Source organism: Pongo pygmaeus, chromosome 16, assembly GCF_028885625.2.
Source record: "Pongo pygmaeus isolate AG05252 chromosome 16, NHGRI_mPonPyg2-v2.0_pri, whole genome shotgun sequence".
NCBI lineage: Eukaryota > Metazoa > Chordata > Mammalia > Primates > Hominidae > Pongo > Pongo pygmaeus.
In genome coordinates, this window is record NC_072389.2 from 77514313 (window position 1) to 77539250 (window position 24938).

Genomic DNA, 24938 nt, shown 5'->3' on the forward strand with positions numbered 1-24938 from the left:
CAACATGGACAAACATAGAGTACATTACGTTAACTGAAATAAGCCAGACACAGAAAGACATATACTGCATGACCCCACTCGTATGTGGAATCTAAATAAGCTGCTCTCACAGAAGTACTGAATAGAGCAGTGATTACCAGAGACTGGAAAAGGTAATGATGTGGAGGGGTGCAGTAAGCGGAGAGGTTGGTCAATGGGTATGAAGTTACAGTAGGACAACAGGAATAAATTGTGGTCTTCTATTGCACAATGAAGTGACTATAGTTAATAATAAGGTATTGCATACCTGAAAATAGCTAGAAGAGAAAATTTTGAAAGAGAAATGTTCCCACCACAAAAAAAGACACATATTTGAGATGATGAATATGGTAATTACCTTAATTTGATCATTACATAATGTATACAGGTATCAAAACATCACACTGTACACGATAATATGTATAATTATTATGCGTGAACTAAAATTTTTTTAAAAGAAATATCAGGAGATAGCTACTTAAAACAATTTCACATTTGTCCATATTTATAAATCTCAGCTTCCATTTGCTTAGAGCATTTATTCAAGATATATAAATGGCATGTAATCAATAAACCATTTAGAAACGCTTGTATTTTCATTATTTTGTGCTAAACCATTAAAAAAAAGTCAGTGAATCATTATCTCTAAGATAATGTGTCTTCTCAAACGGGAGAATCATACTGCACTTAAGATGGTTTGTGTGTGCACTTATATTTTTCTCATTTAAAAAAATGAGTGGTACTCTGGCTTTAGAAAAAAAAAAAAAAACAAGAGGAGAGAGAGAGAAGAGAGTGAGAGGAAGGAAGGAAGCAAGTGAGGTTAGAAGGAAAGCAGGAAGGAAGGAAAGAACGAAGGGAGGGAGGGAGAGGGAGGAAAAAATGCAGTAGGAAAATACATTCCTGGTGAAGATGCTGTGAAAAGTGTTGAAATGACAACATATTCTGTGGTAGGGACTGTGAGGAAAAAATTCTTTAAAAAAAGAAAACAGAGGATTCAAAGCATTACATAAATTGAGTTGATAAAGCAGTGGCAGGGTTTGAGAGGATTGACTCCAATTCTGGAGTTCTACTGTGGATAAAAGGCTATCAAACAGCATTGGATGCTACAGGGAAATCTTTCCTGTAAGGAAGAGGCAACTGATTTGCAAATTTCATTGTCTTATTTTAAGAAATTGCCATAGCCACTCCAATTTTCAGCATCCACCACCTTAATCAGTCAGCAGCCATCAACATCAACGAAAGACCCTCTACCAGCAAAAAGATTATGACTCACTGAAGGCTCAGATGATTGTTATTTTTTTTTAGCAACAAAGTATTTTTTAATTAAGGTGTGTATGTATTTTTTAAACATAATACCATTGCACAATTGACAGACTACAGTATAGTGTAAACATAACTTTTATATGCACTGGGAAACCAAAAAATTTGTGTGATTTGTTTTACCGAGAATTCGTTTTATTGTGGTGGTCTGGAACTGAACCAGAAACCCATATAGATCACTTCAGGTATCCAAAATGGAAAGTACAAAGAAAGAAGCACGAACTAGAAATTAGGAAACTTAAAACCACTAAACTGCTTTGTGAAATGAGGCATATTGCAGTTTCTTTTTTATATAATCAAGAAAATTGGGTTCCCATCTGGACCAGGGTGAGAATACTGCCAACAGATGAAACTGAAGGTACACAGGTCAAGGTTAACTATCTAATTTGTGTTCGGGTAAAATTTAACATGCAAATATGGTGGTAGATACCATAATTAGCCAAATACTACTGTTAAGAAAACAAAGGACATACAATATAAAGATAGCAAATAGCTTAATTTGTGGCATTCAAAGTGAATATATTTGTGGCTAGATACTTGGGCTGTGACAGATCTTGCATATGAAGTTAGTGAACCTAGACTTTTAAATAAGCAATAAAGAGTCATGAAAAAGTTACTGAGCAGACAAGTGACAATTATGTATTAGAAAGACATAATGACTCAATTGGAAAAAATGATCAATGAAGTTATACCTTCATTTTAATGACAGACCATCCTTATTACCACAGTATTAGGAAGCTCAATTTTTTGAAGATGTTTAAAACATAGAGAATACATTCTAGAAACAATGTTCTCCTCATACAAATTACAATCTTTATTAAATAGTATATATAAAAAACAAAGAGACTTTATCAACTCATAAAATTATTTATATTTGTTACTGTCAAATTGTTCTCAGGAATTCGTCATTGAAAATAGTAAAAGGTAAGCTTTGGTAATCGCACTCACCCAAAAAAGGTATTGGATGGTTTGATGTAAATCAAACTATTCAATTATTACTTCCCAATAAGATTTCTCCACAGAAAGCAGCAGAATAACCCTTAAATTTTGTAAAAGACATAAAATGCAAGAAGGGTCTCAGCAATTAAAATATATGAGCTCATTTATTCTGAAGAAACTTTTTCAAAATTATAAAGCCATTTTACCAGAAGCAACTGTAGACAAATTTTGTTAACTTTAACCTATTAATGTGTTATTACATCACTTATAAAGGATTCAAGAAATAAACAAAACAAGCCTGAATTACTTCAAACTTTTAAAGTCACAAAAATATCAACAAGAATGCCAGTTATTTCTTCTATACGTCCTTGAAAACATAAACCAAACACACTTACTGTTGGTTTTTTTCATTTAGAGCATTCATGCCCTGGAGATCAGAAAGAGGTGTTCTGGGATTTTTTCGGGTTATACCTAGCAAAATTTAAAAAACAGAAAATTTGAAATCAGTGCAAAGAAAAATGAAACGTGAAATAATTTTTCTAAAGACAAATGAAAATTTAATAACGAGTATTTGCTAAATATTTCAGAAATATCTAAATAATTACATGACCCAAGTCTCATAACTGTCATAGATCTTAGTTAACAATGAACCCAATCAGAAAATTTAATAATGAAATCTTTTATTTCTTCTTTCATTGAATCATTAACTTCAGGAAATACAAGGGTGACTGGACTGAAGTCCTAGAAGTGTACAAGTTCATTTTTATTTTTAGGTTCGGGGGGTACACATGAAGGTTTGTTACAAAGGTAAACTCATGTAACGGGGGTTTGTTGTGCAGATTATTTCACCCAGGTATTAAGCCCAGTACTCAATAGTTATTTTTTCTGCTCCTCTCCCTCCTCCCAACCTCCATCTTCAACTAGACCTCACTGTCTGTTGTTTCCTTCGTGTTCATAAGTTTTTATCATTTAGCTCCCACTTATAAGAGAGAATATGCAGTATTTGGTTTTCTGTTCCTGCATTTAGTTTGCTAAGGACAACAGCCTCCAGCTCCATCCATGTTCCCACAAAAGACACGATCTTGTTCTTTTTATGACTGCACAAATTCATTTCTTATTTTGATGCATCATTTTTTAGCAATACATTTCTGACATGTTCAGATAAATACAATGACTATCAATGTATTGAGAATTAATGTTATAAATACAATGAATATAAAAGACAAATTGCTTCCTTAAGAATTACCAATATTTAAAAAATGTAATGTTCTTCAAATCATATGATAAACATGTAAGTTCCATAAGCATAAGGCTATCAATTTTTATAACACACAAACATTTCATATATGTAAGATACACCAGAAAAAGGAAGTAAAAGTATCTCTATTCAAGATGACAATCTTGTAGGCAGAAAATCCTATGGAATAATTAAAAAAAAAAACTGATTTGGACTAATAAACGAGTTCTGCAAAACTACAGGAAACAAATAAATATACAGTGATGGCCAGGTGTAGTCACAGATGTCTGTAATCCCAGCACTTTGGGAGGCCAAGGCAGGCAGATCACTTGAGCTTTGTAGTTCAAGACAAGCTGGGCAACTTAGACTTCATCTATACTAAAAATAAAAAATACATGCAAGTGCTTAGAAGAGTGCTTGGCACATAGTCAACACTATATTCACATGAAGTGATTGTTATCTTTCTGTATGACTGAGGGAAACTGAAAACCCACCGAAGACTCTTTGTGCTGTTTAAATCCTGCAAACGGGCCAGGCACAGTGGCCCATGCTGGTAATCCCAACAGTTTGGGAGGCCAAGATAGGCAGATTACTTGAGCCTTGAGAGTTCAGGACAAGCCTGGGCAACATGCTGAAACCCCACCTCTAAAAAAAATACAAAAATTAGCTGGGTGTAGTGGCTCACACCTATAGTCCCAGCTTGAGAGGCTGATGTGGGAGAACTGCTTGGGCCCCAGAGGTCGAGGCTGCAGTGAGCTGAGGTCGTGCCACTGCATTCTAGCCTGGGCGACAGAGTGAGACCCTGTCTTGGAGTGGGGATGGGGTTGGGGGAGGAAGGGCGGAAATAGCAATAAATATTCTGAAATGAAATTTTTAAAAGTATAAAATGTCTACATTGAAAACTATAACACATCATCAAAAGAAAATAAAGACCCAACTAAATGGAATGCTATCTATGTGCCTGAATTGGAAAATATAATATTGTTAAGATGTCAATGTTCCCCAAACTGACCTACAGATCAATGCATTTTCTATTAAAATTCCAGATAATTATTTTTGTAGAAATGAATGAGCCAATCCTAAAATTAACAAGGAAATATAACGGATCCAGAAGAGCTGAAACAATCTTGCAAACAATCTTCAAGGAGGATGGCTTGAGTCCAAGAGTTCAAGGCTACAGTGAGTTATGATTATGCCATCTCACCCCAGCCTGGATGACAGAGGAAGACTCCATCTCAAAGAAGAAGGAAGAAGAAAGAAGAGACAGAAGAAAGGAGGAGGGGGAGGAGGAGTAAATTTCTAGACAATAGATTAGGCAATGGTTACCATTTTTACATCAATTATTAAGTATTTTAAACATAAAAGTGGCCTAAAGAATAATATACTAAACACTTATGATGGATCACTCAGATTAAAAAATGAAGCCCTGTGCAGCCCACTCCCTGATCCCATTTGAAAATCATCAGATCTGGTCAGGTGCAGTGGCTCCCACCTGTAATCCCAGCACTTTGGGAGGCCGAGGTGGGCGCATCACCTGAGGTCACGAGTTCGAGGCCAGCCTGGCTAACATGGTAAAACCCCATCTCTACAAAAATACAAAAATTAGCCCAGCATGGTGGCACACACTTGTAATCCCAACTACTCAGAAAGCTGAGGCAGGAGAATCGCTCGAACCCAGAAGGCAGAGGTTGCAGTGAGCCAAGATCGTGCCATTGCACTCTAGCCTGGATGACAGAGCAAGACTCTATCTCAAAAACAACAACAACAACAACAACAACAACAAACCCATCAGATCCCAAGATCGCCCATTTGTTCGAATTAGCAAAAAAAGAATTTTAAAATAGCTATCTTGAGATGGTATCAAATATTCTAACAACATGTAACGAGTTTCAGAAGGAAAAAAGAAATTGTAGCAGAAAAAATGTTTGAAAAATATTGGCCAAAAATTTTCTAAATTTGATGAAAAACAATGAAAATCCAAAAGGTACAGCAAATCCCAAAGAAAATTAATATAAATCATATTTAGGGACATGAGAATCAAATTGCTGAATGCCAAATATAAAGAGAAAATTTTAAAGTCAAAGGAAAAAAAGGTACACGACATATGAAGGAATGACAATTCCTTCATTGTCGTTCCTTACTCAGATGGGATGGCCATCTGAGTAATCATCACAAATAAAGCCCTAAGAACATCGAACATCTTTAAAATGCCAAAAATTTGAGAGTTCGTAATGATGTTAAACATATGCCTACTTCATGAGGTAACTCCACTCTTAAGTATTTACTGAGGAATAAAAATATATGTCTGCAGAATGACTCAAAAAAGAATGCTTATAGCACTGTTGTTCACAATAGCTCTGACAATATATAACAACTACATCAACAAATCAATAAGCACAATTATATACATTATATATATACCATATAAATTAAATATAATGTGTGTATATACATATACAATGGAACACACCTGAGCAACAAATGATATATGGAAAAACATGTATGAATACATCCATAACTATGTTGCATAACACAACCAGAACACAAAATACATACTATGTAATCCCACTTGCGTAAAATTTTTAGAAAATGTAAAACTGACTTATAGTAATAAATCTGTGGTTACCTTAAGGAGGTGGGAAAATGTACAAGAGAATAAGGATAAATTTTGATATAACTCTTTCCTAATATTCTTAATTTCTTTGTGTTTATATGCTTTAGGTTTGTCTCTTGTAAGCATTCTACAGCTAAATTTTGCTCATCTTCCTTAATTCATAATATTTTTTTAAACTGTTCAGTTTAGTCCATTTTAACTTACTGCTATAATTGATACATCTGGAATTTTTTTCTGACATCTTAGTTTATATTTTTTTATTTACCTTAACTATTATATGCTTTTATCCAGGCTTCTATTGTTTTCTTTGTATTTTGACTTCTTTTGTTCCACAAATTGTATACATTTTCTGCTTTATTTATCCTTAAATGTTTAACATACTCATGAATCCTAAACTAATAATCTGTTCTCTTTCCCTGAAGAGTACAAGAACCTTCAAATGTTTTCATTAAAGTCATTCCCTTCTCATTAGGGATGTTATTGCTACCCAATACTTACATTCACCTTGTTTCTTTTCCTTCATCAAGCAAATTAGGTATAAGTTTTATAAAATTGTGCTTATTTAGCTTTATATATACATTTACCAAGTTCTTTATTAAATATCAAAACTTTCTAGTGGGTTCAGCTTCTATCTTGCTCAACTAAATTTTTAAATTCTATATAGGTGAGCATCTGTTCAGATTACTATCTAGCTTTAATAATTGCTATCATTCATATTTGCCTGCTACATCACTGTCCATCCTTTTATTTTCACCTCTTTAATTAAAAATCATGTAGCTGTCACTTAAACTACTGAAAAATTCATTGAGAGTTTAACTGGTGAGTGTAAACCATTTATATTAATTTTAAATAATACTTGTTTCTGGCATTTTATTTCATGTTTCTCATTTATTTCACTCTTTCATTTTTTTCTCCTTGATTTTCACTTTATAAGGTCTCTTATGCTACCTTGAAAGATAAAAATTGTTATTACTGTGGTTGTCCTTAAGGCACACGTTCAATTTATTTAACTATACTGATTTCCTAAACTTGAAAAGATTATGTTAATTCAAGAACAGTAGAGCTCCCCACTTTCCCTTCAGTTTTCACCAAAATGCATGCCAGTATCTTCTATATTTGTCTCTGTATACCATCTGCAAGCAGTAGTTCTGATCATATACAATTTTTTATTTTGGATATTCTTAGTTTCACGAAAAATAATCTCTTCTAGGTATTTACTTGTAACTTGTATCAGGCTTCATGACATGTAATTAAACATTTTTTATTGGAATAAAAATTTCAAACAGTTAAACATATATATGTTAAGTGTACAGTTAAGTAAGTTTTGCTAAATGCATTCACCACACTAATAACCACCAAAGAAAGATATAAAACATTTCCATCATGACCAAAGTTGCCTTATGCCCCTTCTTGGACAATCTCCCACACTTACTTATGGGTCAAGACAATCACTAACTTGCTCTCCACACAGATTGGCTTGTATTGACTAGAACTTTATATAGATGGAATAAAACAGTATGCTTTGAGGATAGGCCTTCCCTTAGCATAACACTTTAGAGATTCATCCGTAAAAGTCTTTTGTGAATATATACTTTTATTTCTTAGGTAAACAACTGAGATTTGAATTCATGAAACATATGGGAAAAATATGCTTATCTTTATAAAACTGACAAACCGTTTTCGGAAATAACTGTACATTTGACAGTGCCAAGAGACAGTATGAGAGCTCCAGTTGCTCCACACCCTTATCAGTTCGTATTTCAACTTCTTACATTTTAGCCACTATAGAGGTATTAGTGACCTTACTCAGATTACAATTTGCCTTTCCATAATGAATAACAAAGTTGAACATCTTTCATGAGAACACAGATAAATCTTCTTTTGTGGAAGTGTATGTTCAAATCTTTTGCCCATTTAAAAACTGGCCTGTTTATCTTATTATTGTAGGAGTTTTTATATTTTGTTTTCAAGTCCATTATCGGGTATGAATATTACAAATTGTAATAAATACTGTTTCCCAGGCTGTGGTATGTTTTTTTTCTTAACAGCAGTTAAGAACAGTAATTTTCAAATTGGCTGACTCCAATTTGTTAATTTTTTCCTTTTATATTCATGCTCTTATGTCTCATCTAAGAAACTTTTGCCTGTTGCAAGATTACAAAAATTTGTTTCTCAGGTTTTCTTCTATTTTAATACAAATTTAATAGCTTTGGTCCTTACAAAGAGCTGTATGACACATTTCAAAATTAACTTACATGTATGATATAAGGGTCAAAGTTCTCTTATACTTTATGGATATCCAGTTGTTCTAGTGCTATTTGTTTAAAAGACTATCCCTTACCCCCACTAAATTACCTTGGTGCCTTAACAGAAAATCAACTGACTGTGTATGTGTAGATCTACTTCTGTACTCTGTATTTGATTCATTAATCCATTGATCCTTAACACCAATAGAACAATGTCATGAATATTTTAGTCTTAAAATCATATAATGTAAATTATCCAGTTTTGTTCTGTTTAAAAATTGTTTTGGACAGTCTGGGTATTCTACATTTCTCTATAAAGTTTAGATTCAGCTTGTTAATTTCTACCAAAAAATCTGCTATTATACTTATTGGGTTGAATTCAATCTATAGCTCCATCTGAGAGAGAGCTGCATCTCAAAAATACAAACATAAATATGTATCTCTCTTCATTGTATTCTTCAATTTCTCCTAGTAGTGCACAACTCTTAAACATATTTGTTAAATTTATCCCCAAGTATTTCATGTTTCTGTTAATTATCCACTGCATATTAAATTACTCCAAAATCCAACACTTTAAAACAAGTTATCATCTCATATAGTTTTTAGAGGAACAACAATTCAGGAGTGGCTTAGCTGGGTGGTTCTGACTCAACGTGTCTCAAGAGGTTGTATTCAAGCTATCAGCCAAGGCTGCAGTCATCTCAGCATTGGAATGAAGGATCCACTTCTAAGGTCACTCACATAGTTGGTGACAAGCCTCAGTTCATACTGAGTTTTGGCTACTCACAAATAGCATCTTGTTTCTCCAAGAGACAGTGATTTCAGAGAGGCCTAGCAAGCAAAGCAGTACCCCAGAAGGAAACTGCAGTCTTTTACAGAAATCTTAAAAGTGACATACCATCATTTTTGCCATGTGCTTTCTGTTACACAGACCAACTCTTGTAAAATATAGGAGAGGACTATAAAAGCTTGTGACATCTAGGAGGCTGGCTGCCATAGATGTACAGTACATGGAATTTGTAAATCATTTTCTAAGTGCTCATGGCTAGGATATTACAATTTTCTATAATTACTTGGTATCCCATAAAAATGTTACACTCACTTTTTAGTTTTAAGAGCACTTTTCCTTAAATAGGAAGTGTGATTCCTTCACACTTCCTATATTAATGAATTTGTTGACTACTTCTTTTCAATCTATGTACAATTTCTTTTTGTTGCCTTTTTGCACCACCTGTGACCTTTAGCAAATGTCAAATCTAAGTGGCAAAAGATGTCTTTGCCTTGTTCTTAATGTTAGGGAAAAAGTATTCAATCTTTCACTAATAAGTATGGAGTTTGCTGTAGGATTTTCATGCATATTCTTCATAAAGTAGAGGAAGTTGGTCTCTATTCCTAGGCTACTAAAAGTTTTAAAATAGAATGAGCGTGGTATTAAGACAAACTTTTTCTCCATCTACTGAGACAATCATATGTGGCTTTCTTTTTATATGGTTAACATGGTTAAGCCAACCTTTCTCATCCCTGGAATAAATTCCATGTGGTCTTCATGTATTATCTTTAATATACTGCTGAATTCAGCCAGCTATTATTATTTCTATATCCACCATCATGAAGTTGTATTGGTCTATAGTTTTCTTATAATGGTTTTGGTAACAGAATAATAACACTGGCCTCATGAAATGATTTGGATAGTGTTCCCTTCTCCTGTTTTTTGAAAGAGTTGAAGAGAACTGGTACAATAGTCATTTCTTAAATAAAATTACTAATGAGCCTATCTCGGCCTAAACTTTGCGTGGGGGGAAAATTTCAGTTAAGAATTCAATATTGTAAAAAGATACCGCACTATTCATATTTTCTGTATTTTCTTGGGTTGATTTTAATAACCGTTGACATTCAAGGAATTTTTCCATTTCACGTAAGTTGAACTGATTGCCATAAATGTTCATAATCTCTTTGTCAAACTTTTGATTTTTGTAGCATATATAATTGTGTCCACTCTTTCATTCTAGGTAATAGCTTTGTGTCTTCTCTCACTTTTCTAGATCAGAATAGCTATAAGTGCACTGTCCAATACAGTAGCCACTAGCTATATGTGGCTATATAAACTCATTAAACAAAATTAGAACTTCAGTTTCAGCTGCACCAGACACAGTTCAGGTGCTTAACAGCCACATGCGGCTAGTGGCTACAGTACTAACAGTGTAGCTGGAGAACATTTCCACATCGCAGAAAGTTCTACTGCACCATGCTGGCCTAGAGATTTATCAACTTCATTGTTCTTTTCAAAAAACCAGCTTTAGGCCGGATGTAGTGGCTCACATCTGTAATCCTAGTACTTTGGGAGGCCAAGGCAGGAGGATTGCTTGAAGCCAGGAGTTTGAGACCAGCCTGGACAACATAGTAAGACTCCATCTCCACAAATAAAATTTTAAAAATTAGCAGGGCATGGTGGCATGCACCTGTAGACCCAGCTACTTGAGAGACTGGGGAGGGAGGATCACCTGAGCCAAGGAGGTCAAGGCTGCAATAAGCCATGATTGTGCCATTGCACTCCAGTCTGGGTGACAGAACGAGCTCCTATCTCTAAAATATGAAACAAGACAAAGCAAAATGGTGGCATGCACCTGTAGTCCGAGGTGCTTGGGAGGCTCAGCCAGACTCCGTCTCAGAAAAAAAAAAAAAAAAAAAAAGTTTTATTTACTTTACTTCCTTCTACTTATTTGGAGTCTAATATGCTCTTTTCTTCCTAGCTTAAGGTGAAAGCCTCAATCACTGATTATTTTACCTTACTTTTCTAATTTAAGAATTTAAAGCTGTAAGTTTTCTCCTAAGTACTTCTTTATTTGTATTCCATAAGTTGTAATATGTTGTTTCCATCATCTTTCAGATCAAAAAACTTCCAAGTTGCCCTTATGAAATTTTTTCAACTCATTAGTTACATATACATTTTATTTTTCAAATATGTGAGGGTTTCCCAGATATATCTGTTAATTGATTTGCATTTAATTCCATTTTGATCAATCCACTAAACTTTCAATCATCTGAATGACCATCCTGATACCTGAGGTTAGGGACATTAAAGTAGGCACTGTCAGCATGGTGAGGGTAATGAGGTGGAGCAAGCCCTCAGCCCTTCCCTGGCAATTGCTGATCCTTCATCTTGCCGATGCATATCATATTCTCAATCATCCCAAACAGGACTGAAGTCCAAAATAATGGGTTCAAATTAAAGTGAGATTCTTCTTTTCTACCCCTGCTCTCCTTCTGCCATCTGATTCCTTCTTTCTAGGGCTCCTGTCATTTCTGGAAGTGAGCTGTAGCTCATGCTCCCCAAAACTTCAATTTTTCCTCACTCCTCTAATTTCCTCCCTGAGAAATTTCAGAGAAGAGCCACTTTGTAGAGAAGGCGAGAGCACCAGAAAGAAAGAGAAGGAGGAAAGGCCACAATACCTTTATGTCTTAATATTGAAGGTCACATACTGTAACTTCTGCCACATTCCATTTCTTGGAAGCAAGTCACTAAGTACAGCACATGCCTTATGAAGGGGGGAGTATCAATTTGTGGACATATTTTAAACCACCAAAATAATGTCAGATTTTTTACTTTAAACATTTTTTTAATTAAGAGAAGCCAAGAAAATATGTGTAGTCATTTATATTTTTATACATATTTATTAGTTCTGCCTTCTTTATTCCTTCCAGTAATTCATGCATGTATCAGCAAACTAGAGTCCATGGCCTAAACCAAACCTACTGCTTGTTTTTGTATGACCTACGACCTATGAATGGCTTATATAGTTTTTAACTGAGGAGAAAAAGGAGAACATTTTTGTACCATGTGAAAATTGTTTGAAATTTAAGTATCAGTGTCCATAATAACGTTTTATTGGAACACAACTATACTCATTTATTTATGTATTGTCTATGGCTCCCTTCACAGAAGAGATGAGTAGCTGCAACAGAAACCATACTGGCCTACAAAGCCTAAAATGTTTGCTGTCTGCTTTTTGCAGAAAAAAATTGCCAATCCCTACTATAGACCCAAGTAACGATCATGGGGTGATTTCCCTTGAGCCTGAAGAATTTCTATTATCATTTTGCATATAATACATATGGTGACAAATTCCCAGACTCTGTTAGTCTGAAAATGTATTTCACCTTCATTTTTGAAGGATACTTTTGCTACATGATAACAGGACATTGTGGATAACATGTCATAGCAACAGTGGATACTGTTAGGTTCTTCTGAAGATTGTTAATTTTTCTTCTGTCAGTTAATTTGTCTGGACCCAAACTGCGAATACAGAAATTCTGGCTCAAATTTTTTGGGGTGAGGTGGGGGACATGACATATTAAACATGATTTTTTGACACCTTTTGGCCTCCATTATTTTTACTGAGAAGTCAAATGTTAATCATCTCATTATTCCCCTGTATTTAATATGTATATCTTTTCCAGGCTGCTTTCAAGATTTTCTCTTTACCTTTGACATTTTAGCAGTTTATCTATAATGTGTCTAGGTGTAGTTTTCCTTCGTATTTACCCTGCTTTGTGGTCACTGATCTTCCTGGATCTGTAAGCTAGTATTTGTTTGTTTGTTTTGAGACAGTCTTGCTCTGTTGCCTAGGCTGGAATGCAGTGGTGTGATCTGAACTCACTGCAACCTCTGCCTCCCAGGTTCAAGCAATTCTTGTGCTTCAGCCACACGAGGGGGCTGGGATTACAGGTGTGCACCACCACGCCTGGCTACATTTTGTATTTTTAGTAGAGACAGGGTTTCACTATGTTGGGTTTTTTTGTTTTTTTGTTTTTTTTTTTTAACCAAATAAGGGATGTTTTCTGCCACTGTCTTCAAATAATTTTCGACCCCTTTATCTCTCATTTCCTATGGGACTCCAATTAAGGCAGAAAGACTTCAGTTTTTCCCACACAAGCTAAGCACAGGCAGAAAATTTCCTCAGTTTTTCTAAAAAGCAGCAAACTTGCATATCTCAGCTATTATAGTTATGTCTTTCAAGGATTATCTCTTATTTGGTTTCCACTTTTTTTTTTTTTTAATACGGCTCCTGGGGTCTTCCCTGCATACTCACAGCAGTCACCAGGGATATGGGCAAAATTCATACTTTAATTTGGGTTTTAGCCCTTTAGCAGCTCTCTCAGTCCCAGGATTTTCCTCCTAAACCCCAAGCTGCTCTGCAAGTCTTCTAACATAATAAGCCAGTATGGTGGTGGTGGTGGCTGTTTTCTCTCTCTGAAACTATGCAAGTTAGGAAACCCCTTGTATAAAAAGCTACAAATTCACAATTCTTACCCACTGCTTTACTACCTTTAAAGAATAAACTTTTCCCTACTTTCTGCCTACTTTTGGTCTTTTTCCAGTACTTTCAAATACTTGGTTATTTTAAAAAATTTTTTCCAGGTTTTATCACTGTTACTTGTGGGAGGATTCATTCACCTCACCAATTCACCACTACCTAAAGCTGGTAGTTCCATTTTTTTAGAACAATTTCTGAAACTTGAATCTACAGTTTTACATATAATAAAATTTATAACGCGATATCTTTTTATAATTAGTATATTGCTAATACTATAGTGGAAAATGGAATAAATTACATAAAATAATGGAAGAGCTCCAACGTCCATAAAAGTAGAAATTTGCAAGTGAACACACATAGACACACAATTTCTTCATGCAGCCTATGCTGAAACTGGTGCCCTCCTATTCAAGCTCCATATGTAGTTGGCATACAATCAGGTCTGGGGTTGTCAGGCTGAGTCATGAAAAAACAAAGCAAATAAACCATTTGCAACTATTTAAGAGTTAATAGAAATTAATTTAAGCGCCCCAAAATGTTTTATAGACTATTTTAAATAATGTCCCATGGATTAAAAGACAGAATAGGAAGATGAATAACTGGAATGAGGATTTGTTACATTCCTCTTAGAAACAACAGCAACAATTAAGAATAATTTTAAGGATGTCTTTTTAAAACAAAACACTTACCTTTGTTCCTCTTAAAACGAGAAAATACTTCAAATACTGTTTTTCAAAATACATTACACACTTTTGTTTTAACCAAGACAGCAATGGCAACTGAAAAAGAATCCACAACATTTGCTCTTAGGAATTCTACTTATATTCTCCTCTCACTGACAACTGGATAGTAAAATTTCATGGAATTTCAACCAGAAAACTGTGAAATTAGCAAACTAAATCATTGGTAATTTATTAAAAGCTCAGAACAGATTATGTAGGTCCATTATACGCAAATTGCTGAGTTGTCTTTGAGTATTTTGAAGGATGCACTTATTCTCACAACAGCAGTGCCTCAATTATAATAATCTTACAACTGGCAAAAGAATCAATTTTCATGCAGAATGAGTACAACAAGTAAAGAGCAAGAAAGGAAACGGAGACCAAGGGCATCTTTTCACACCGATTTTATAAAAAAGCAAACAAAAAAGAATATGCACCGTGATTCTGTTATTCTTCCTCAAGCCAAAACATTAATGCGGTGGCTTTGCTCTAAACCAGACATAGGAAAGGCTGGCTGAAGCACTGCAATCAAACTAAGTGGATTTACCAATGATACACAAAAATAACATTTGCTAATGTTGAAATTCAAGCATAAGCAAACACAAAAATCATCCAGATTTAGAAAGGGCTATGAGAAAACTTTTTGGGAATGCTGAATATATTCATTATCTTGATTCTGGAGATAATTTCATGGGTGCCTACATACGTCAAAACTTACCAAATTGTTCTCTTTGCATTCAGTTTTTTACTTCAATTAGACCTCAATAAGTTTTTTTTTTTTTTTTTTTTTTTTTTTTTTTATGAGCAGGAAAGAAAACATTGTTGATTCCTATCCATCACTTGGCTACTTGAAAGACAATTAGAAACCAATCCAGTGACTGTAACCAAGTATAATTAACAATCCAATGATCACAGGCAAACAGAAAAGTCACCAAAGTTAAAAAAGTATATCAGTATTTTCAAAAGAAAGTACTAAAGACTCAACAGAAATATTCAAAGACTGCTCAGAGGTTTATGGAGGCCATGTTGCCCATGCAATCTATATCCCACCCTGGTGTAGGATGCTCCTGGTTTCCATTTCCAAATGGATATGTGATAACAGTTTATCAGGATTTGTAGCCTTACTGTACTTCTCTTCCTTGCATCTCTGCAGAATCTCTAAGCTCCTCTGGTGGACTGGGTGTTGGAGAAAGCTAAAACTATCCATACTTTTCAAAACTGCACACGGCGCTGTATCATCATGTCCTTAGGAAGCAAAAAAAACAAAAAAAAGAGAAAAGAAAAAGACATTATATAAGCCCAAACCAATAGAGAATCAAGGACAATGCTGCCAACTATTTAAGGGTGTATAAAAATGTATCAAATAATAGAGGTTATATGTGAATGTCCAATTATTTTGAGGAAAATGCTTAAAAATAACAGGAAAAAATAAAGGCGTTTTTCAGATATTCAAAGTGTCCTTTTCAGTACTCAAAAAGTATTGTTAGTTAACACCATACTAGAAATTTCTCAATACAAGCAAAAATTCAAAAGCAATTTGTATGATTTATTTTTTAAAAGGACTCACTTTTATCAGGTCTCAAATATAATTAACATATAGTTGGCAACACTGATGGAACCCCAAAGAGAAATATACCCAGAACAATTTACTTAAACGATTCTTTCACAAATCCTGCAATTAACCACACTTGTAGGAATTCCAACAAGTGTGTCAATAATGAAAACATGAAGAAAAGCACCATAGAGCAGGAAAGCCCAGCAGCACTTCTGTAATTATAAATTTGAAAACAAAGCTGAAGAATCTGTACCTCATTATCACTTCTTAGGAAAATAGGACAGAAATCAGCTACCAGTGAAAAAAAGAAGAGAGCACATTCAAGTAAAGACCAAAGCCCCAGATTAGTGTTATTTAAAGTGAGTACTTAGGAAATAAAGTGAATGGGAGATGAGTGCCATAAATATTAGCAATAAAGAAAGAGTTTCCAGGCTTTAGGGTGGTGGTTGTGTATCATTTACTCAGAGATCACCTCTACAGTTAGGGCATAATGTTCAAATTTAAATAAGTTTGCTTTTAAAAAATAAAGTACATAATAATATAGAGGCAAATTAAGTAACACATTAAAATGAACTAAAGTTCTATTACTGCATTTTACTGTATAATTAGGAATGAGATACAAAAGAACAATCTTTGGAAAAATCTCATAGCAGAATCATTTTAAAAGTTAGACAGTCTCATATTAATTCAAAGAGGTTTGTAGGGCATATTTTAGTCTTGCTCTAATTCCCTAAATTGGATTTATATATTCAGAGAATAGGCAGCCATATATAGCAATGGAGAGGGAATCTAATACCATAAATCATGTAATATTATACACAGAAAACAGGCTTTTAAAAAATAAAGTGAATTTGAAATATTTTTCATAATAATAAAAAGTAACTAATAAAATACTGTATTATTTGCACAATACAAAAAGTCAATAGGTACAAAGGTTGAATGTTTCAAAAAGAGAAGTATAACCAAGCTTAACATCATTTCTTACTCAAAAGATACCTCGATAAACATGATCTATTCTCATTATTACCAGTAATCCCCCCTTGATGGATTGCTTGGAGAAAGAATGCTTAGGCCTTAGACTCCACTGCACTTGGTTTGGCAGTCAGCTGAAGGGGACCAGTTGAGGAAAAAACACCCAGTGAGTTCTAGTCAGACTCCATTCAAATTGTAAATTGAAGAAGTTATCACTAAACAATCACGCCTTTCAACAGCTAATCTGATAATCTGCTAGTCAAAAATAATTCAAGAATATTATGTGTTAAAGTATTCTGTATAAGAGCTCAGGATATTAAAATACACTAAATTATTATGTAGAGTTTTAAAAAATCAATCAACATTACTACAACCACCAAACTATTTTCTATCTCATCTAATAAACTGTGGCACTGCCATTTAAAAATGGGTATTTTTGTATCTGTGACTGCTTTGTCTCATCACCATGCCTAGATTAGTTTCTTTAACCTCTCTCCTGTTCTTTCATTCTGCTTTCTATACCTTTTTACAGTTTTGAACGTTATTTTCCAGACTGTGACATAATTTCTAAATCTTAAAGTGATATTCCCTGTTTGTTTTATGTACCAAACCCCTGCCAAGTTAGTTTGGTTTCCTAGGATGGTTTATATTTTCAGTGGGGATTCTTTTCTGAGGAGTCTCATCAACTGTTTTTTTGTTTTGTTTTGTTTTTTGTTTTTGTTTTTTTTTTTTGAGAGAGAGTCTCACTCTGTCGCCAGGCTGGAGTGCAGTGGTGCAATCTCGGCTCACTGCAACCTCCGCATCCTGGGTTCAAGCGATTCTCCTGCCTCAGCCTCCGGAGTAGCTGGGACTACAGGCACGCACCACCATGCCCAGCTAATTTTTTTATTTTTAGTGGAGACGGGGTTTCACCATGTTGAGCAGGATGGTCTCGATCTCCTGACCTCGTGACCTGCCTGTCTCAACCCTCCAAAGTGCTGGGATTACAGGCATGAGCCACTATGCCCGGCCATCATCAACTCCTTTTTCTTTTTTTTTTTTAAGATGGAGTCTTGCTCTGTCGCCCAGGCTGGAGTGCAGTGGTGCGATCTCCACTCACTGTAACCTCCACCTCCCAGGTTGATGCCATTCTCCCACCTCAGCCTCCCGAGTAGCTGGGACTACAGGCGCCAGCCACCACGCCCGGCTAATTTTGTTTTTTATTTTTAGTAGAGACAGGGTTTCACGGTGTTAGCCAGGATGGTCTTGATCTCCTGACCTCGTGATCCGCCCGACTCGGCCTCCAAAGTGCTGGGATTATAGGCGTGAGCCACCGCACCCAGCCTACTCATCATCAACTCTTAAAAGAGATTTATTTAGTATTTGCTTATGCTAGTTGCTAGACTGGTTGTGATGATAATTTCTTAGTCTGACAATATGCACCAAACACACAGTATAAATTCAGACCCCATACTCACACATGGTGCAGATGTGGGGCATTGGTTTTTTTAAAGGTAACTTCTTTTTAACCTTATCTAAGGCCTAACACAGATTGCTAAGGCTCCTCGTTTTTTCTTACGCAGGACCAGCATTTTTCAATAATTTTTTTAGTGACAGAAAAGTTCCATAACTTTGAAGGACTTGGACTATGTAACAGAAGCTCAATCCCAGCTCCAAACTATCATTCAGACCTTAGGCAATATCTTTGGCCCTATAAAAGTTTCTGTAATGTCAACTCAAAGGCCTTAAGGCCATTTTTTAAAGCTGTATTTCACAAACATAAAATACACTTTTCTTAAGTACTCAGTTTGATGAATTTAAACAAACGTTTACATCCAAAAAATCCTGAATCAAGATAGAGAACATTTCTATCACCCCCCCAAGTTATTTTATCTCCCTTCCTATCAATACTACCCTTGCCCCTGATCCCACCAGAAGTAATCAAGTTCTGATTTGTCACAATTTATTACTTTTTTTTTTTGAGATGGAGTTTCGCTCTTGTTGCCCAGGCTGGAGTGCAATGGTTCGATCTCAGCTCACCACAATCTCCACCTCCTGGGTTCAAGCCATTCTCCTGCCTCAGCTTCCCAAGTAGCTGGGATTACAGGCATGTGCCACCAAGCCCGGCTAAATTTTTGTATTTTTAGTAGAGACAGGGTTTCTCCATGTTGGTCAGGCTGGTCTTGAACTCCTGACCTCAGGTGATCCACCCACCTTGGCCTCCCAAAGTGCTGAGATTACAGGCGTGAGCCACTGGGCCCAGCCATGTTGTCTGTTCTTAAACTAAAGAAATAACACAGCATATATTCTTTCATATCTAGCTTTTTGCTGAGGATTTTTTGTGACTCATTCATTCTGAGTATCAGTGGTTTGTTTCTTTTCACTGCTGAGTAATATTACATGGTAGGAGTATATCACAATTTCGTCATCCATTCTTCCACTGATGAACATTCAGGAACTATTATGAATAAAAGCACTTTGGAATATTCTTTTTTGTATGTTTGTAACAGTTTTATTGAAATACAATTCACCTACTAAACAATTCATTGATTTAAAGTATACAATTAAATGCTTTTAGTATAATTTATGAAGCTACATAAACATTACCACAATCAATTTTAGAACATTTTGATCATACAGAAAGATACTCACACTCTCTATCATCCTCCCCATCTCTTAGCTCTATACCTGACCCTCTAGCCCTAGGCAAACACTAATCTAAGTTCTGTCTCTACAGATTTGCTTATTCTGGACAATTCACATAAATGGAATCATACAATATTCCATTTTGTAATATAGAGTATTGTATGATTCCATATTACAAATATGGAAACTGTATTTCTTTGATATATCATAATGAGAACCAGGCCTGGTGGCTCACACCTGTAATCCCAGACACTCGGGAGGCTGAGCAGCGAGGATCACTTAAGGCCAGGAGTTCAAGACCAGCCTGGGTAATACAGCAAGACCCACCTCTAAAAACAAATTTAAAAAAAGAAAAGGCCAGGCATGGTGGCATGTGCCTGTAGTTCCAGTGTCTTGAGACGCTGAAGCAGGAAGATAACATGAGCCCAGGAGTTTGAGGCTACAGTGAACTGTGACAGCACCACTGCATTCCAACACATGCAACACAGCGAAACCCAGCTCTTAAAAAATATATATATATATATACATATATATATATATATATGCATGCCCAGTGTGGTGGCTCACGCCTGTAATCCCAGAACTTTGGGAGGCTGAGGCGGGTGGGTCACCTGAGGTCAGGAGTTGAAGACCAGTCTGGCCAACATAGTGAAACCTCACCTCTACTAAAAATAAAAAAATATAAAAATAGCTGGGCATGGTGGCGAGTGCCTGTAGTCCCAGCTACTAGCGAGGCTGAGGCAAGAGAATCGCTTGAACCTGGGAGGTGAAGGTTGCAGTGAGCCAAGATTGCACCACTGCACTCCAGCCTGGGCAACAGAGAGAGAATCCGTCTCAAAAAAAAAAAAAAAAAAAAAAAAAAAAAAAAATATATATATATATATATATATACACACACACACACATATATATATCTTATATACACGTAGTATATGTGTGTAGCATATAAAGGATATTAGCATATATCTACATATATGCAGTATATACTACATATATACACATATGTAGCATATATAGCATATATTCATATAGGTAGCATATATGCTATATAGGTATATATGTATGCTATATATGTACATGTATATATATATACACACACACACACACAAATATATATATATCTTAATGCTTTCAAGGTTCATTCATATTGTGGCATGTACCAGTATTTCATTTCTTTTATGGCCAAATAACATGCCATGTATGGATGTACCACCACCTTTCTTTCATCCATTCATCAGCTGATGGAACATTTGGGTTGTCTCTACTTGTTGGCTATTAGAAAGATGCTGTAAAGAATATCTGTCTACACATTTTGTTTTGTTTGTTCTTCTAAGTACATACCTAGGAGCAAAATTGGTGGGTCAAATACAATTCTATATTTAATTTTCTGAGGAACTGCCAAAACGTTTTACAGAGTGGCTACATCAGTAGTATACAAGACTTCTAATTTTCCATATCCTCACTAAAATATGTATTAGGCACTGTCTTTACTGATATTCAGCCTTTTTTCTTGTATAAACACTTCTCAGGTTACTGGGAGCCGCCTTTGATTAATTTCCAGGGTTCTGACAAAGTTGTTTTGACAATTTTTGCCAATTTTCTCATTGCTATTATGAAAAAAAATTTATAGGTCCTTACCCCACCATTTCACTGATGTCTATCCAAAACCCTTATTCTTAACTGCCCTACTATACTGCCCAATACAGAAGTAATTTATAAAAAATAGTCCTTTTTTTTAACAAAAGTTTATTTAAATCTCTTAAGTACTAGGAAGAATTGTGTACAGAGTACAGCATAGAGATTCTAGACTTATGGTGATACCCAAATCAATTTTAGTATCTGGTCATTTTTGAAAATAGAGGGTCACTAGAACGCTTCTCCCACTTACATAAACAAACATAAGTACATCAGAGTTACATAGTCTATTGAGTGGGATGAAGAAGAGAAACAGGTTCTGTGGAAACCCTTGAAGCTCTCTCATCTGCAGACACTATATAAAGGGTTTCAGCTTCTCTCTTTGTAGATGAAGAAACTGAAAAACACTTTGGACCCTCTTGTTCATGTCTCATCCTGATGGCACAGCTGAATTACCCATCTTTGCCTAGCCTTTTTAGACTAGTTTAAATTCCTATTTGGCTATACTTTTATTTATTAATAACTCCAAAAGAATCAAATAAAGCATCATTGTACTCAGTTCTACATACTGTATAATTCCCAGTCAGGTTATGATTTCTGCTATATTCTCTTCAGGATCCTTAAATAGCATTCTCTACTCTGGGCTCTTCCTTATTTATGAGGAGGAAATCACAGGCAAGGCTGATGATACAACTGGAGCATCTGTTGTCTATTACCTCATTGCTGACCAGACAAACCAGTACCATTTCTCATTCTACTTTTCAGCAGGGCCAACATGCAGCTTCACTGAGACTGCCTATTGATGTGACTCCACTAAGAACATTTTATGGTTTCCAACAGCCTGATCACCATAATATACATTCTACAATTACAATAACATTTTCTCAAAAATAGTTGAATTACTTTTGATTTAAAGGCCTTAAAATGGCCTTGTGTCTTTTAATATGAAAGTCTGTAAAAGAAGAAAACAATAACAAGAGTAAAAAGTAGATTTTAATTTGATATCGTAAATTATGCTCAGTTGGCTTGACGAAAAGAATGTCAGGGAATTCCTTGAAGAAATCCAGGGCATTGTTTGGTGAACACACCTGTTTACCATCAGGGTGTTTCTTGACAATTAACTAAGAGTCCACTGAAGTTTTTAATTAAGATATCATCAAAGGAAATCAAAATATACTGTAATTCTGCAGATTTCATCTTCTTTCTTCTTTCGAAAGTATTATCTTTGCCCTCTTATTCTCATATCCAACATCTAGAATTGGTCACCTCACCTTTTCTGCCTTTCATATTTTCTACTTCGTCTTAATCTGTAATTCCTATTTCATCTTAATATGACTGCATAATATTTACAGTCATTATAAAAATTCTGGATCTACCATTTAAACCATTTTCACAATCTGTTAGTTTTTACAGTGATACAATGTTCCAACTTTATAATATGTTTTTATCCTAAACCTACCAAAAGAGAGTAGGTAGGAAGCGGTGTGGAGAAAATAAAATGTTAGGGTGAATGCTGGCATTGACACTGATACATTGTAATATAAACAATTACTTTCGGAAACAAATCTGCTCAGGCCTCAAAATGCAAACAAACTAGAGTTTTTCTTTTCCTTTATAAAAAGTAAAAATTTTACAGTTTTTTCCAAGGGGAAATTTTGGGTGGCTGGAATGTTGTGTTTCTTAACCTAGGTGGTAGTTCCAGGGTTGTGTTTACTTTGTGGTACTTCACTGAACTATACATTTTTGCTTTGTGTACTTTTCTATATGCATGTTATGTTGAATACAAATTTTCAAAAAGAGATTATTATATGGAAGCTCTGTACTAGCCAGAAGGGAAAACAAGATTAGAAAATAAGGAATCTAGACTTTATCAAGGTAGAGAAAATACAGGTTGTTTATCATTAATAACATTGCATGTCATTGCCGATATTGATAATAACAGATATGTAAGAACTAGCTTTCACAAATAATAGATTTTAAATGCCAAAGGAATATACAGATAATGTGAATAAAGTAAATAGGCTTTGACCGTAAATACAAGAAGTTTCTTCTCTTAATTATGTCTTAGCAGGATGCTAATCAATTTTGAGTGGTTTTCTTGATTAGAAGTTTGTCATAATAAACAAGAAAGCATCTTAAAGAAAAAAAATTTTCCTTAAAGCTTTTTACAAAGATAACCTCTTAGAAATCACTTTGTAAAAGGCAAAGCAGGTTTGAGATAGTCCTTTTATTTCTCTAATAAACTATAATTCTCTCTATATATCTACAAAGACCAGTCCAAATACCTTACAATCTAAAAAACGGAAACTAGGTTCAATTATTTTACATGTATTTTTAGAAATACACTCTCTCAAATATATCTATTTGTCTCAAACATTTAAAAGCTAAACTTAAAAGTTTTACTACTAGTGCACATCCCAAAAAGCCACGTAAGTCACTTTGGGAGTCCTGAAAGCACAGGTGAGCCCTATAACATTGCTATTGAAAGGCATAAATCTCAACTGCATATGTATCACAAAATCTTCTCTATGCAGCAATGGCCCTACCTAAGACTAGAGCTACAGCAAACAACAGTTTGGTTTCCAGTAGGCCAAAAGTGCTTATGAAGTTGCCCTCCCACAGAACATGAGATGAGAGATTTTATGATTGAAGGGGGAGGCATCCAGAAAAAGTATCCTGCTTTATCTATTTCTAAATTTCAAAGTTTTTAAAAATCCATGAACTAAGAGTAAAGGAAAAGAAAATCAACACTTCATGAACAGATGCGCTGACTTTATCCTCATAATTTTAAAGGCAGTATAACTCTTTTACAGAAAAGAAAAACTGTTCATAGTCACAAATCAGTTAAGAGATGACACTAGATTGACTACAGAAGCAGGGTTTTTGTCCTTGAGAATCTCGTAGCAAGAATTCTACTCCTTTTTGTGGAGAAGTAGAAAGGTAAAAAAAAAAGATGAAGTATGGTAGAATACTAGTAACTACTACTTACCAGTTTTTCTGTGAATGTTTCTTTTCCCAGCTTCCCTGAAAGCAACCATGGCTCTGAAAAAAGCTCGGAGAATTGCCCATCGGAAAACAGCTACAGGATCAATTCCAATCATACCAGAGATAAATGCATTCTTGCTGCTTCTCAGAAGAGCTACAATGTCTGGGCGCATATGATCTGTATTTTTTTCCCGGAAATCCTATATGAGAAAAGTACCAGTGTTACTTATGGGAAAAAAAATTATGAAAAACAAGATGATGGGTGATAACATACTTTGGATGCTTGTCCCTCCAAACCTCATATTGAAATGTGATTCCCCAATGGTGGAGATAGGGCCTGGTAGGAGGTGTATGGGTCATGGAGGCAGATCCCTCATGAATGGATTGGGGCTGTCTTCAAAGTAATGAATGAGTTTTTGCTCTGAATTCACCAAAATCTGGTTATTTAAAAGTGTGGCACTCCTACTTCTCCATCTCTTGCTCCCTCTCGCTTGCCATATGACACATGTGCTTCCACTTTGCCTTCCACCACAGGTAAAAGCTCTCTGAGGCTTCACCAGAAGCCAGGTAAATATCAGTGCTCTGCTTCCTGTACAGCCTGAAGAATTGTGAGCCAATTAAACCTCTTTTCTTTATAAGTTGCCCAGCCATAGGTGTTTCTTTATAGCAACATAAGAATGGACTAACCCAAGTGACATGTTTGAACAGTGGTTGAACAATGAGATAGAAGAAATGTCTGCTCCAGGTAGCTAACT

At 35.2% G+C, this 24938-nt stretch overlaps 1 protein-coding gene across 13 annotated transcripts in view; it reads right to left on the bottom strand.

Annotated features, from left to right (window-relative positions):
• Positions 1 to 24938, bottom strand: part of MYO9A (myosin IXA) — a 308394-nt gene that overhangs the window by 125000 nt on the left and 158456 nt on the right. For all 13 annotated transcript variants that reach the window (XM_063652720.1, XM_063652726.1, XM_063652723.1 and 10 more), the window contains 3 exons: positions 24188 to 24383; positions 15537 to 15656; positions 2673 to 2748 (listed from right to left, as the gene is read on the bottom strand). In XM_063652720.1, the coding sequence (XP_063508790.1) occupies positions 2673 to 2748; positions 15537 to 15656; positions 24188 to 24383 (392 nt within the window). The remainder of the gene's footprint in view (positions 1 to 2672; positions 2749 to 15536; positions 15657 to 24187; positions 24384 to 24938) is intronic.